Source organism: Puma concolor, chromosome E1 (assembly GCF_028749965.1).
Source record: "Puma concolor isolate L17-30 chromosome E1, mPumCon1.1.hap2, whole genome shotgun sequence".
Lineage (NCBI taxonomy): Eukaryota > Metazoa > Chordata > Mammalia > Carnivora > Felidae > Puma > Puma concolor.
Genome location: NC_141680.1, coordinates 26,864,321 through 26,878,203, shown reverse-complemented (window position 1 = coordinate 26,878,203; position 13,883 = coordinate 26,864,321). Strand labels below are relative to the sequence as shown.

Sequence of the window (13,883 nt, the reverse complement as noted above, 5' to 3'; positions counted from 1 at the left end):
ATGCAAAAAAATATATGGGCGTAAAGAACTCTCTTGAGTGATATCCAGGCTGAAGTTCATGCATGGATAGAAATCTACCTTCAACCATTAATTATCATACTTTAGCCTAATTCCATTCATTCTTTTAGAACAAATTTTAAGGGTGCCTATTGTCCCCAGAACCTCCTTTCAAGTATTGACCTATTGACAGGTCAAAGAAATCATAGCAAAACAAAAATCTGACAAAGAACAACTAAGCTTCTGTGTGCCTGGGTGGCTCAGTTGTTTAAGTGTCTGACTTTGGCTCAGGTCATGATCTCACTGTTCATGAGTTCAAGTCCGGTGTCAGGCTCTGTGCTGACAGCTCAGAGCCTGGGGTCTGCTTCGGATTCTGTGTTTCTCTCTCTCTCTCTCTCTCTGCCCCTCCCTCACTCACACTCTGTCTCTCTCTCTCTCTCAAAAATAAACATTAAAAAACAAAAACAAACAAAAAAACACAACTAAGTTCTTAAAATCTACCTGAAAGCATTCTTCAAATGTTTATAATTCTTACTAAGTATTAGAAGTGAGAGTAACTACCTTGCTAGTTAATAACGCGTTTTGAATTTTCATTTATGTTAATAGCTAGCTGTTTTTTTCATATAAAGGGCATTTCTGATGAGGCAGAGCTTCTTACGTTTTGAGTTCCACTTTATACCTCTGTGTCTTTATTCACACTTTTCTTCTTTCCTGGCACACTCTCTCCCCTTCTTTGCTTTCCTATCTCACTGGTGTTACCTTCTCAGTCTTCTTGCTAGTTCCCCGTCTCTGAACTCTTTAAAAAAAATTTTTTTTTAATGTTTATTTATTTTTGAGAGAGCAGAGACAGAATGAGAGTGGGTTGGGGCAGAGAGAGAGGGAGGCACAGAATCTGAAGCAGGCTCCAGGCTCCGAGCTGTCAGCACAGAGCCTGAAATGGGGCTCAAACTCACGACCTGTGAGATCATGACCTGAGCTGAAGTCGGACACTCAACCGACTGAGCCACCCAGGTGCCCCTCCCCATCTCTGAACTTTTAATGTTGGAAGCCCCAATTACTTTGGGAGTAGATCGTGTCCTTGGCAATCTCATCCAGTCTCATGTCTTTAAGTACCATGATTCTCTAATGACTTCTCAATTTGTATCTCCAGCCTGAACTTTTTCTCACTTCATTTAACTTCATATTCAACATCTCTGCTTGGATGTCTAACAGGCATTTCAAATGTAACAGATCTAAAGCTGAGCTCCTGAACTTGCCCCACAAACCTGCTCCTCCTATTGTCTTCCACATCTCAATGAATAGCAATTCTAGCCTCCTAGTTACTTAGACCGCCAACTTTATTTATTTTTTTTTTTTTTTAATTTTTTTTTTTTTCAACGTTTATTTATTTTTGGGACAGAGAGAGAGCATGAACGGGGGAGGGGCAGAGAGAGAGGGAGACACAGAATCGGAAACAGGCTCCAGGCTCTGAGCCATCAGCCCAGAGCCTGACGCGGGGCTCGAACTCACGGACCGCGAGATCGTGACCTGGCTGAAGTCGGACGCTTAACCGACTGCGCCACCCAGGCGCCCCGACCGCCAACTTTAAAGTGGTTATTTTCTGACATATCCCAATTCAGTCTACCAATAAATCCTGTTGGCTCTTCCTTCAAATATTGTCTTGGACCCAACCTCCCTTAACCCTTCCTGCTTGGATAACTGCATTAGCCTTCCAACTGCTCTCCCTGTCTTTGCCCTACCTTCCTTTCTCTCTTTCTTTCTCTCTCTCTCTCCCTTCCTTAGTAAACTGTGCGCCCAATGCCTAACATGGGGCGCAAACTCACAACCTGGAAATCAAGAGTCACATGCTCTGCCAACTGAGCCAGCTGGGAGCCCTCGTCTTTACCCTTTCGTCTCTTCTCTCATTCTGGTTCATTTTCAACACATCAAAGAGATCCTTTTAAAGTGTTTGACAGATCTCTTTATGCAAAATTCTGCAGTGGCATCCCATTTTCTACATAGTAAGAGCCAACCTCTTCAGGGAGGATATGCCTCCATCCACTTCCCTTACTGTTGCAGCCCCAGTTGCTGATCCTTATACCTGCCAGGAATAAGGTGCCTAGGATATCCACAAGTTTTACTCCACCATCTCCTTCAGATTTTGGCTTAAATGTCATGTTTTTGCTCATTTCTGACCATTTTATTTTTTTAAATCACCTTGTTTTCTTTGAAAAAAAATTTTTATTTATTTTTATTTTAGAGACAGAGCATGCGAGCTGGGGAAAGGGGCGGGGTGGGGGGAGAGAGAGAGAGGGAGAGAAAATCTTAAGCAGGTTCCACTCTCAGTGTGGTGCCTACAAGGGGCTTGATCCCATGACCTTGGGATCATGACCTAAGCCAAAAGGCTCAGCCGAATGAGATACCCAAGCACCCCTGACCATTCTATTTTATTTTATTTTCATTTTAGAGAGAGAGCGTGCAAGCAGGGAAGAGGGGCAGAGGAAGAGAGAGTCTTAAGCAGGCTTGACACTCAGCAAGGAGCCCGACAGGACTGGACGCAGGGCTCAAGGTGGGCTTGATGTGGGGCTTGATGGTGAGATCGTGACCTGGGCTGAAAACCCACTGAGCCACCCAGGAGTCCCCTGACTATTCTATTTTAAATTGCAACCCTCATCTCAGCACTTCCTGTCTCCTTTCTCTGCAATTTTTCTCCACAGAACTTGTTACCAACTAACTTACCATTATTTTACTTACTTTGTTTATTGTCTATTCTTTTCCACTAAAATGTACATTTCATAAGACCAGGAATCTTTCTTTCTTCAAATCTGTATATTCAGTACCTAGGACAATGCTTGTCTAGTAAGGCACTTTGAGCTTGTTGAAGGAGTAAATGAACGGCTGATTTCTTACTTGGTTTTTTAAGACTCCCATCCCCCAAGGCTTCCCTCCCTCTGCCACTCCTTTATTTTGGACTCTCTCTCTTCTCAGTTCCCATAACACACTATATTTATCTTGATCATAGTTCTTCTTAGAGGCTTTAAAAAAATTGTCTTGGTATTCCCTAAGGTTTAGCACAGTCCCTTGCACACAGAAAATGTTTAATAAATGTTAAAATCAACTATTTGCAACATCCATACCAAATGTTGGGGCAGTGAGATGTTAGATACGCATGAGTGAGAAACTTAACTTCCTCTGTTTTTATATAAATTTCCTTCCTTTTTCAAAGAAATCCAGATTTGATTCCACTCTTACCCCCAGTAAGTGAATATAATTGCCAAAAAACATTCAGCCAAATGCTATTTTATAGCTTTCAAATCTTTTTGGAAGAAAATGTTGGGATTTTTAAAAATGCTAATTGTTGGATCAGGACCACCAAAGAATTTTACCTAAACCTAAAATCACAACTCACATACTGCATATTTAGCTTCATGTACTAAAACCTTTGAAGACTAATAACGATTTACCCCATCCCCATTCCTACAGTGAATCTCTCTCAAGGGTTTTTTAATTATACCACAATTGCTAGCTATTAAATACTTACATGTAGGCAGGTGCATCTCTGTATCAGAATTTTTGGTTATCAGATTTTTTTAGGAGAGTTTTAGGTTTGAGGCAAAATTGAGCAGAAAGTACAGAAATTTTCCATATAGCCTCTGTCCCCACACATACATGGCCTCCCCCATCAAAATAATAGTTATTGATCAAAAGTAAGCCTGGAGTCGAGAAAGGGAGGACAATTAGACAAACAGCAAATTGGTAGTTCAGCAAAAGGTGGAAAAGAGAATAGAAGTATTGTGTTAATAACCAGGTGAGAAGAAAACTCAGGCTGAACTAAAAATAAAAAGATTTGAGCTGGCAAAAGAATGTACATTTCAAGAGATAAAGATAAAGAATTTAAGAACTGGAAAAAGCCTGATTGAGTTTAAATCTTTCATCTACTAGACAAAGAAATCAAAGTCTAAGGTATACAGCTGGAGTTGGTTTTTCTCAAATATCTAACAAAGCATATTAGTATGATAAGCTGGACTTTAGATGACTAGACAAAGTCTATTTAGAACCTGGAAAGTGAGGTAAGGTATATCTTATCTGTTTACAGCTGGAGTCCGTATTATTCTATGTTTTAACTGCTGATTAGAATTCAATTAATGTACTTATTCTTAAACTTGTAGTTTGTATTTTGCTGGAAAAAACTGGCCTAAGAGTAAAATGCAGTTGCCACATTAGAAGGAATAAGATCAGAGGAAGACTAAAAAGAAACTGCTTGAATTTTCAGGAACTGTACACAATACCCACTCCCCAACCTTTGTAAACTGTTGAAAGAGATGTAAATACACCTTCATTGCAGTTGGGGTGGAGGAGGGCAATTTGCAATATTATAAAGAGTAAACATTTACTCACAGGTTCAGTGGGTAGTGCAAATTGTTTGCCAAGCATGGATTGTGGTAAGACAGAAAAAGAGACCTTCTAAACTAGGTCTAAGTTAAAGGCCTTCACTTTGAATGTTTTACTTCTTTGCCATTCTTAGTTTTAGCTTATGTGTCTTGTGAAGCAGAAGCTCTTAGGGAATGTGCCCTGTTGAAATTTTGCCAATTTTAAGTGTCTTCTAAAGAATGATAAATAGAAAGGAGAAACATCTTTAAATGCAGACTAGAGAATGATATTTTTTTAGTCATTCCTAAAATATTTTGTTCAGGTTTAAAATGAAAATGCATTTCATGTTTAGAAAAACAGGGATTCAGGGGTGTCTGGGGCTCAGCGTCCGACTGTGGCTCTGGTCATGATCTTCTGGTTCATGGGTTCAAGCCCTGTGTCAGGCTCTGTACTGAGAGTTCAGAGCCTGGAACTTGTTTCAGAATTTGTGTCTCCTTCTCTCTGTCCCTCCTCTGCTGTGCTCTCTCTCCCTCTCTCAAAAATAAATAAACAAACTTAAAAAAAAAAAAAAGCAGGGATTCAGTTCTGTGCTGACGGGATTTGTGATAGGTAGAGGGTAATGACAAAAATCAGCTTAAATTGATATTAATGTTAGCAAGGTGAAAGGAAATTGGCTTTCTCTGATACTCTTGATTAGAATGTAAATTGATCCAAATCTTTAGGCTGGCAATTCAGCAACATCTAACATACTCGTAGACTCTGAAGTTCAATTTCTGGAAATCCCATCTACAGATGCAGTCATATATGTTAAGATGATATTTGTATTAGGATGTTTATTGCAATAGTGTTTGTAATATTGAAACGAAACAATCTAATGTTTGTCAACAGGTAATTGGTTAATTATACATTAAATACACAAAATTGGCATATTATATATGTTAAAAAGAATAAGGTAGTTCTATAAGGTGATATGAAAACCAATTTGAGCTATACTATTGAGTGAAAAACAAATTGCAGATCAGTATGTGGACTATGAAGAAGGTGTGCAGTGGGTGTAGTTACAGAAAATTGGAATGAGGGAATGAGACTGGGTGAATTAGAAAGTGTGATCTTTGGGGTGCCTGGGTGGCTCGGTCGGTTAAGCATCTGACTTCAACTCAGGTCATGGTCTCACTGCTTGTGAGTTCGAGCCCTGTGTCAGGCTCTGTGCTGACAGTTCAGAGCCTGGAGCCTGTTTCGAATTCTGTGTCTCCCTCTCTCTCTGATCCTCCTGCGTTCATGCTCTGTCTCTCTCTGTCTCAAAAATAAATAAATGTTAAAAAAAATTTTAAAAAAAGTGTGATCTTTTACTTCACATACACTTTTTTTTTAAATTTTTTTTTTCAACGTTTTATTTATTTTTTGGGGGACAGAGAGAGACAGAGCATGAACGGGGGAGGGGCAGAGAGAGAGAGAGAGAGACACAGAATCGGAAACAGGCTCCAGGCTCTGAGCCATCAGCCCAGAGCCTGACGCGGGGCTCGAACTCACGGACCGTGAGATCGTGACCTGGCTGAAGTCGGATGCTTAACCGACTGCGCCACCCAGGCGCCCCCACATACACTTTTTTTAGTGGTGGAAAAACATTTTTTAACATAGAATATATATTATTTTCATTAAAAATAGCTTAAAGTGCTTAAAGTTATATATATATTTAAATGTTTACATACTTATTTTGAGAAGGGGGGAGCCTGAGTGGGGAGAAGCAGAGAGAGAGGGAGGGAGAGACTCCCAAATACCCAAGCAGGCTCTGTGCATCAGTGCAGAGCCATGCAGGGTGTGATCTCATGCGAGATAGTGACCTGAGCCGATATCAAGAGTCAGATGCTTAATGACTGAACCATTCAGGCACTCCTAAAGTTGTATTTTTAGGGGCACCCAGGTGTCTCAGTCAGTTGGGTGTCTGACTTCAGCTCAGGTCATGATCTTATGGCTCATGCACTGGAGCCCCGCATCGGGCTCTGTGCTGACAGCTCAGAGCCTGGAGCCTGCTTTGGATTCTGCATCTCCCTCTCTGCCCCTCCCTGGCTCGCACTCTCTCTGTCTAAAAAAAAATTTTTTTAAGTTATATTTTTATTTATTCTAAAACACAATATTTTAAAAATACAACACAAGTGACCACATCCTTATATTGTGTCATTATAAGGTGACAAGTATATAATACTGGGGAAAAAAATCAATTCTCTTTTTTTTATTTAATTTTTTATTTTTTAAACCTTACATCCAAATTAGTTAGCATATGGTGCAACAATGATTTCAGGAGTAGATTCCTTAGTGCCCCTTACCCATTTAGCCCATCCTCTCCCACAACCCCTCCAGTAACCCTCAGTTTGTTCTCCATATTTATGAGTCTCTTCTGTTTTGTCCCGCCCCCCTGTTTTTATATTATTTTTGTTTCCCTTCCCTTATGTTCATCTGTTTTGTCTCTTAAAGTCCTCATATGAGTGAAGTCATATGATTTTTGTCTTTCTCTAATTCACTTAGCATAATACCCTCCAGTTCCATCCACGTAGTTGTAAATGGCAAGATTTCATTCTTTTTGATTGCTTCTTCTTTTCCATTCATCCATCGATGGACATTTGGGCTCTTTCCATACTTTGGCTATTGTCGATAGTGCTGCTATAAACATGGGGGTGCATGTGTCCCTTCGAAACAGCACACCTGTATCCCTTGAATCAATGTCTAGTAGTGCAATTGCTGGGTTGTAGGGTAGTTCTATTTTTGGTTTTTTTTTTTTTTTTTTAAATTTTTTTTTCAACGTTTTTTATTTATTTTTGGGACAGAGAGAGACAGAGCATGAACGGGGGAGGGGCAGAGAGAGAGGGAGACACAGAATCAGAAACAGGCTCCAGGCTCTGAGCCATCAGCCCAGAGCCCGACGCGGGGCTCGAACTCACGGACCGTGAGATCGTGACCTGGCTGAAGTCGGACGCTTAACCGACTGCGCCACCCAGGCGCCCCTATTTTTGGTTTTTTGAGGAACCTCCATACTGTTTTCCAGAGTGGCTGCACCAGCTTGCATTCCCCAAAAAAATCAATTCTCTTATTGTATAGTCATGCTTCATACATTGTTGGCCTCACTTGGTGAAAATAAAGTTATACATGAATTGGGTGCTGTTGCACCCTTCTTTATTGTATTGACCTCCCTGTCTATGACCTAAGCTTCTTTGGCAAGTACTAAAATGACTCTGTCTTATTCCTGTGTGATTTCTCTGAGAGTATAAACTGAGGACCTCTGTCATTTGGGTTGCTCAACTGGAAGCAGAAATTACATGCCAATCTCCCATGCTTTAAATCTTCATATGGACAGCTCTTTCACAGGTATGTAATTATAGTGAAAACAATGGTTCCCCAAGTGCAACCTAATGCTTAGAGTCAGGTCTCTGGCCAACTCTTCGGTGGATTAAAGTGAAATATAATGAAAGTGAAGAAACTAAATGATTAATAGAATTCCTTTCAGCATGACAAGTAGACTTTAGATTTTCTCATAATGAAACTTAAGTACTGTGTCAGTTTTAACTTAGAGAGGGGTGTTTAACATTTGACTGCCTGATACTGTGTAATACAAACCAAAAGGCAAGTTTTAATCCCAGCTTAACATTTAAAATTCCCATCAGACATAACTGCCTGCTTCACTGCTTTCAATAATATGCTTAATTTAACTCACACAAAGGAGAAATACTATTTCTTAGTTTGCTATCTGAACCCAAAATTTTGAGAAGTGTGTAATCCATGGTAAATGCTGTGACGGGGTGAAAATTTTTATGGCCCTATAGGAAGCCAGGCCTGAAACCAAGCAGGAGAATTTTAAAGTTCTTGTGTGTTAGTACTGCTCTAAATCTTTCATTATAAAGTTCATATTCTATTCTTTGCTGAGTATAATAATTTACTATTTAATGTGATAGATTAAGTCCAACTCTAGTCTCACCTTTCAAGTGTGGCAAGTACTACAAAGACCTAAAACAATTTGCTTCCAATTCCACTGTAAATCAAATGGGTAGACAATCACCCAGGTCTGTCTTTTGTGTACCAAGGTTGGCTTTAGGTAGTGATTATTTGGGACAGTAATAATACTTAGGTATGTTGCAGTTGAATTCTTGAGGGTCTTTTCCCCTGCATACAGCTGAGCCCTTAAGATTCACTTCCCATTAATTACGATAATCTAAGTATAGGCTGAAGATGACAGAGTTGTTTTGTCTGGATACTTCTGTCTACACCAAATTAATGATCTGGAAATTAAAGGCTTTGAAATACATTCCCAACCCCTTTATTCATGGCCTTTAACTAATCTGAGGTCTTAAAATTAACTGCCTCACAGTGAACTGGAAAGGGCAACACAGTGACTAATAAAGCCACGCTGTTCATCTGGTCTGCCAGGAAAGGTGAGTACAGAAACAAGAGTATTACCTTCTTTCTTTAGCAGGGCATATTATAATCTGTTGGCTTAAGGAATTAAAATCCTTTCGCTGGGTCTGAATTACCTAACTGGCACCTCCTGTGTAATCTAATCCAAATGGTTATTTTTTAAAAGTTCTTTCCTTATCCAAAAGCTTTATACTGTGACTTTGAGGGTGAAGACTAACAAAAACAAATTGAATAGACTTAAAAAAGTGCATTCCACTGTACATACAGTTAACTCTTTTCTTTTTTTTTTTTTTAATGTTTATTTAATTTTGAGAGAGAGAGAGAGAGAGCAAGCTAGGGAGCAGCAGAGAGGGAGGGAGACAGAAGATCCAAGGCAGACTGCTTGCTGACAGCAGAGAGCCCAATGCTGGGTTCTAACCCAGGAACCCAACTGTAAGATCATGAGCTGAACTGAAGTCGGGCTCTTAACTGAGCCACCCAGGTACCCCTATACAGTTAACTCTTGAACAGTGAAAGGGTCAGGGGCACAAATCCTCCTGCAGTCAAAAACTCTTATATAACTCCTCCAAAACTTTACTAATAGCCTACTGTTGACTAACCAGAAGCCTTGCCAATACTTGCTAATAACATAAAAAGTTCATTAACACATATATTGCATGCTATATATAACTTACAATAAAATAGACGAAAGAAAATGCTAAGAACTAAGGAACATACATTCACAGTACTGTACTGTATTTGTAGAAAAAGAAATCTACATACAAGAGGATCCATGCAGTTCAAATCTGTGTTGGTCAAGCGCCAACTATACCACATCTATTCACCTGTCCATTGTTGGACACTTGGGTTGTTTCTACATTTTGGTTATTGTCAATAATGTTCTATAAATATGGGTGTATAAATATGTGTCCCTGAGTTCAATTCTTTGGGTATACACTTAAAAAGTGGAATTCTGGGAACTCTGTAAATCTGAGAAATTCTGACATGTTACAACAGCGACCAACCTTGAGGACATTATGCTAAGTTAAATAAGCCAGGCACAAAAGGGAGAAATACCGTATGATTCCACTCATGAGGTACTTAAAAATAGTTGTATTTTACCACAATTAAAATTTTTTTTGAAAAGCAAGAAACTCCGTTGTAAATCTCGTAAACCTCACATCTCCCCTGGGCGGGCGGGGTGGGCAATGCTTGGACATAAGTAAGCCGAAGCCTTTTGCACAGCAGTTTCCAGTAGAGGCAGGCTCAGAGGTGGGCTTGCGAATGTGAAAGGAAATCTAGAGTCAACAGGGGTGGGGAGGTACAGGTAACGTGAAAAGAAATATATTCTAAACGTTGTCACAAGGTTCATTTTCCTCAGGGATCTCCCCACCAGGATTAAGAATGCTTTCATCACAGGAAATCCTTGAGAGTCTCTTTTCTTCTCACAACTCCCTCCCAGCCAAAACGTTCCGTTCCGTAATGTTAGGAGTTTCTCCCCTGCCTGCCTCTTTCTCTCACTGCACCCCTGACACCCCGATGCCCTAAGATTCCATCCAAGACAGGGCCTGGCCAGGGCCAGACAAACCGCCAGTTGCTCCAGCCCCGCCCATCAGGCGCCAGAACCCGTGGGCGGGAGACGCGGCCCCGAGCGCCCCGGAAGTCACCTCCCCCCACCCCCGCAAACGGGCGGAGGCTCCCCGGCATTGCGGCTTCGGATTGGAGGGAAACTGGGAGATGATGCGTTACGCGCGGGATCCGGCCCCTCCTCTGCGCTCCTGCGCGCGGAGAGCTTGGGGCGGGGCGAAGTGAGTGGTCCCTGGCGGCCATTACCCGGAACAATCCCCGGCCTCGGGTCAGGTGACCCTCGGCGGGGCCGGCGGGAGGGGGGTGGGGGGAGGGAAAAGGGCGTGAGGAGGAAAGGGAAGGGAGGAGAGAAAAGGGCGGAGTAGGAGGGAGGGGAAGGGGGCGGGGTGGGAGCGGGTCACGTGATTAGGCATGGAGGCGGTGGCGGCGGCCGGGAGGAGCTGCCGGGGCAGAAGCCGCACTTGTTAGTGTGGGGAGAGGAGGGGGCTGGGGGACGCCGACACCGTCACCCAGGGACGCCTAGTCGCAGGCGGGAGGGGGGGTGGGGGCGAGATTAGGCTCCGACCCCCGGCCGAGGGGATGAGGGGAGCATGGGCGCCAAGGAGTCACGGATCGGATTCCTCAGCTACGAGGAGGCTCTGAGGAGAGGTGAGGGGGGGGAGGGGTCTGGACGAGGTGCGGGGGAGGCCAGCGACAGGCTGCCCCGAGGGTGGGTGACCGGGGAAGGGGAGGGGAGGTTGAGCGCTTGAGGGTGCCTGAGGAGGATGGGAAAGGAGGCCCTCTTTGGGGGAGCGACGGGGAATATTATGAGGGAGAAGGGTCGGGTGGGAGCAGTGTTTGGGAATTGGGACCGTATGGAAAGGGGGAGAAGCTTTCCCAGAGAGAGGGGTATCTGGCTCTGGCACGGAAATGCCCGTGCTCTTTGGTGGCGTTGTTATCTTGGATGTGTCCAGGGAAGTCTTCTCTCCCTCCTTTCTTGGGTGGCATCAGCCATTCCAGCCCCCCTCATCCTTTACTGCCATTTTCTCATATCACTCCTTCATAAAACCCGACAACATCCTAAGCTCATTCCCAACAACCTTGGTTGGAAGGGAGAGGGGAGGCGGCTGCAAAGCCCTCTTCTCTTTTTGCTGTTGGAAGCCCCTTCCAGTTGTGGAGTCTCCGCCTTTTCCGAGGGCCTTTGCTAGTCTCTAGGGGGCTATCGTCATCCACTCCTGCCACCCCCTCACCTTTTGAGCGGCTGACTTTGATAAGAACGACCTGAAATTAAGTTGTATTTGAGGTGAGATGAGACTGGACATCTGGTTTTGCACAAGACCTTGTCTTAGGTTACATCTCCTTAGACGTTGGCCAGAGCCTTTTATTGCACTTGATCCTCAGTTCTCACCCCCTCCCTTCCTATAAAATGGCATTCGGAAATTCAGCATTCTGATATTGTGTTATAGCTCCCTTTAGGGACCGGCCTTGCTGCCAGTCCTAGCCTGCTGCTTATTGGCTCAGACGCACAGTGTGTTGCTAATAGCCCCAACCCCCTACCACTTTCTCTGATACCGCTGTCGGTGATTACTAAAGCACACGCTAACTGGAAGTGTCTATTGCAGTTTATGGCCGGAATGTGACTTAATTTTTCATGAGTGGGATTTGAGTGTGTGTGTGTATGTATGTATGCGTGTATTTCTTTTCGACATTTAATGGGGTTTTTTTTGATAAGAAGTGAAACATTAAGCAGGTTGGATGCTTGGCATTATTGTTAACAGGTTTCTAAGTCAAGAAACCAGCCCTGCTCCAGGTGATGGTTTCAGTAGCTAAGGCTATAAAATAAAAATTGGCTTAAAAGACAGACATTCAAAATGAGGATTTAGTAGTAAACTCTTGTTTGTATGTAAGAAACAAAGGTAAATTCAGTGGGATATCACCTGAAAATAAAGAATTTAGGTGTATGTGTTCATTGTGGACTGACCAGAATAACGAAAATATGCTTTTTATATCTTTTTTTTCTACAGAACAATGAATGATTGTTCTTATGGACAATTTTACTTGAACTTTTTTCTCAATATGAGAAATATTCCAAATTCTTGATGTGTTTCCAGCCCTAGTAGGCTGGTCATTTCCGGGATGCTGTTGAGCCTGACAGGTCTGGCCTCAATTAGGCAATGGCTTTACATGGCATGAAAGAGGACATCAATCAAATTGATTCACAGCTTCATGGTTTAGAAGTATTTCGTTTCTTAAGTTTGAGGGTGATGTAGCTGGCATTAAAGGAATTCTAAAATTTAACTTTTATTCAACTGTACCCCACTTACTCTCATATCAAACTAAGATTTTAGTACTTTTGTAAATATAAAGGAAATTAATAGTTGGTGTGTTTTAAACTGATTTGATTGAAGGTCTTTGTTCAATTTATTATGAAGTGTTTGCCTGTTGAATTTAAAATGTATATTTGAAGAGGTAGCAAAATATTTGTTAAGACCTTTAACTCTTCTTTGAATAAATTTGTTTTATCAGTTTTGCTCCAGAAGAAAATTAAAGCAAAAGAGAGAACCAAACTGATAAGTAGTATTTCTAAATGTAAACCAGGAGCTTTTTTTTTTTTTTTTTAAAGTGGGCAATTCTTTTGAATATACTATTTACCGTAGTAAATGTTAGACTTTAATATAGAATTTCATTTACTGAGGTTATATAGAAAGAATTTATAAAACTTTTGGTAGAGCTGAAAAATGGTTTGGGAATTTTTGGGGGGGCACATGAACTAAATAGGTACCAAAACCTCTATCTGTTGGTCTTATTTACTTTTTAGGGTGAATAGGGGTGGGTGTTAGGGAGAGGATTGGACAAACACAATGTAGGTTATATGAATCACTGTACAAGTAAAAAAGCAAGTTTGATAAACTACTGAAATGCCTACCCCTCTTGGCTTTCTTAAAATTACTGACCAGTAAATAATGCCTAACCATATTTAGGTAGTATTAAAAAAAATAGTCAACTGTATATTGCTGGAAGCAAACATGGAATTGCAGGCAATTTGTTTTGTAAAACAGAGCCTTGGAAATGGAGTGTTATGTTAATGACAGATAACACTACCTAAGGGAAGGGCAGTTTAGTGACTTCTCATTTACATTTCAGAAGCGCTAGAAATTAGGAAGATTGATTTTGCATGCTATTTTAGCTAGACTGTGTGCCAGTTATATAAACGTTAATAGTTTTCTGAAAGCATACCTTTAAAGTTTTTTAAGGGAGATTTGTGGTAGCTTTTATTTTTGTTATCTGTCTTGAATATCTTGAATAGAATGCAAATAGGCTTTTCCTTGAAAGGCTTGACCCTGGTTTAGATTGCAGGTATTTTCTGAAGTACATCTACTGTACTTCACGAGTACTGAGAATTTTAGCAGCTGTGTTCATCTCTTTATTTCACTTCCTATTGCATCTAAGTTTGTGGCTTGTGTATTCCTGAAAATATATTCTAAATGCTTGGAGCATAGTATTAAAAAATACTGAATGAAAGAGGAGTTGAAGTTTAGAGTATTTCAGAACTCCGAGAAACTTAAAAATCTCCAGTTCTTTAATTC

General features: G+C 41.4%; 1 protein-coding gene across 2 annotated transcripts in view; it reads left to right on the top strand.

Moving 5' to 3' along the window:
- Positions 1 to 10,809: 10,809 nt before the first annotated feature.
- The window catches only part of USP32 (ubiquitin specific peptidase 32), a 244,812-nt gene continuing 241,738 nt past the window's right edge, over positions 10,810 to 13,883 (top strand). For both annotated transcript variants that reach the window (XM_086686756.1, XM_086686755.1), the window contains exon 1: positions 10,810 to 10,965. In XM_086686756.1, coding sequence (XP_086542882.1) covers positions 10,908 to 10,965 — 58 coding nt within the window. In that variant the 5' untranslated portion in view covers positions 10,810 to 10,907. The remainder of the gene's footprint in view (positions 10,966 to 13,883) is intronic.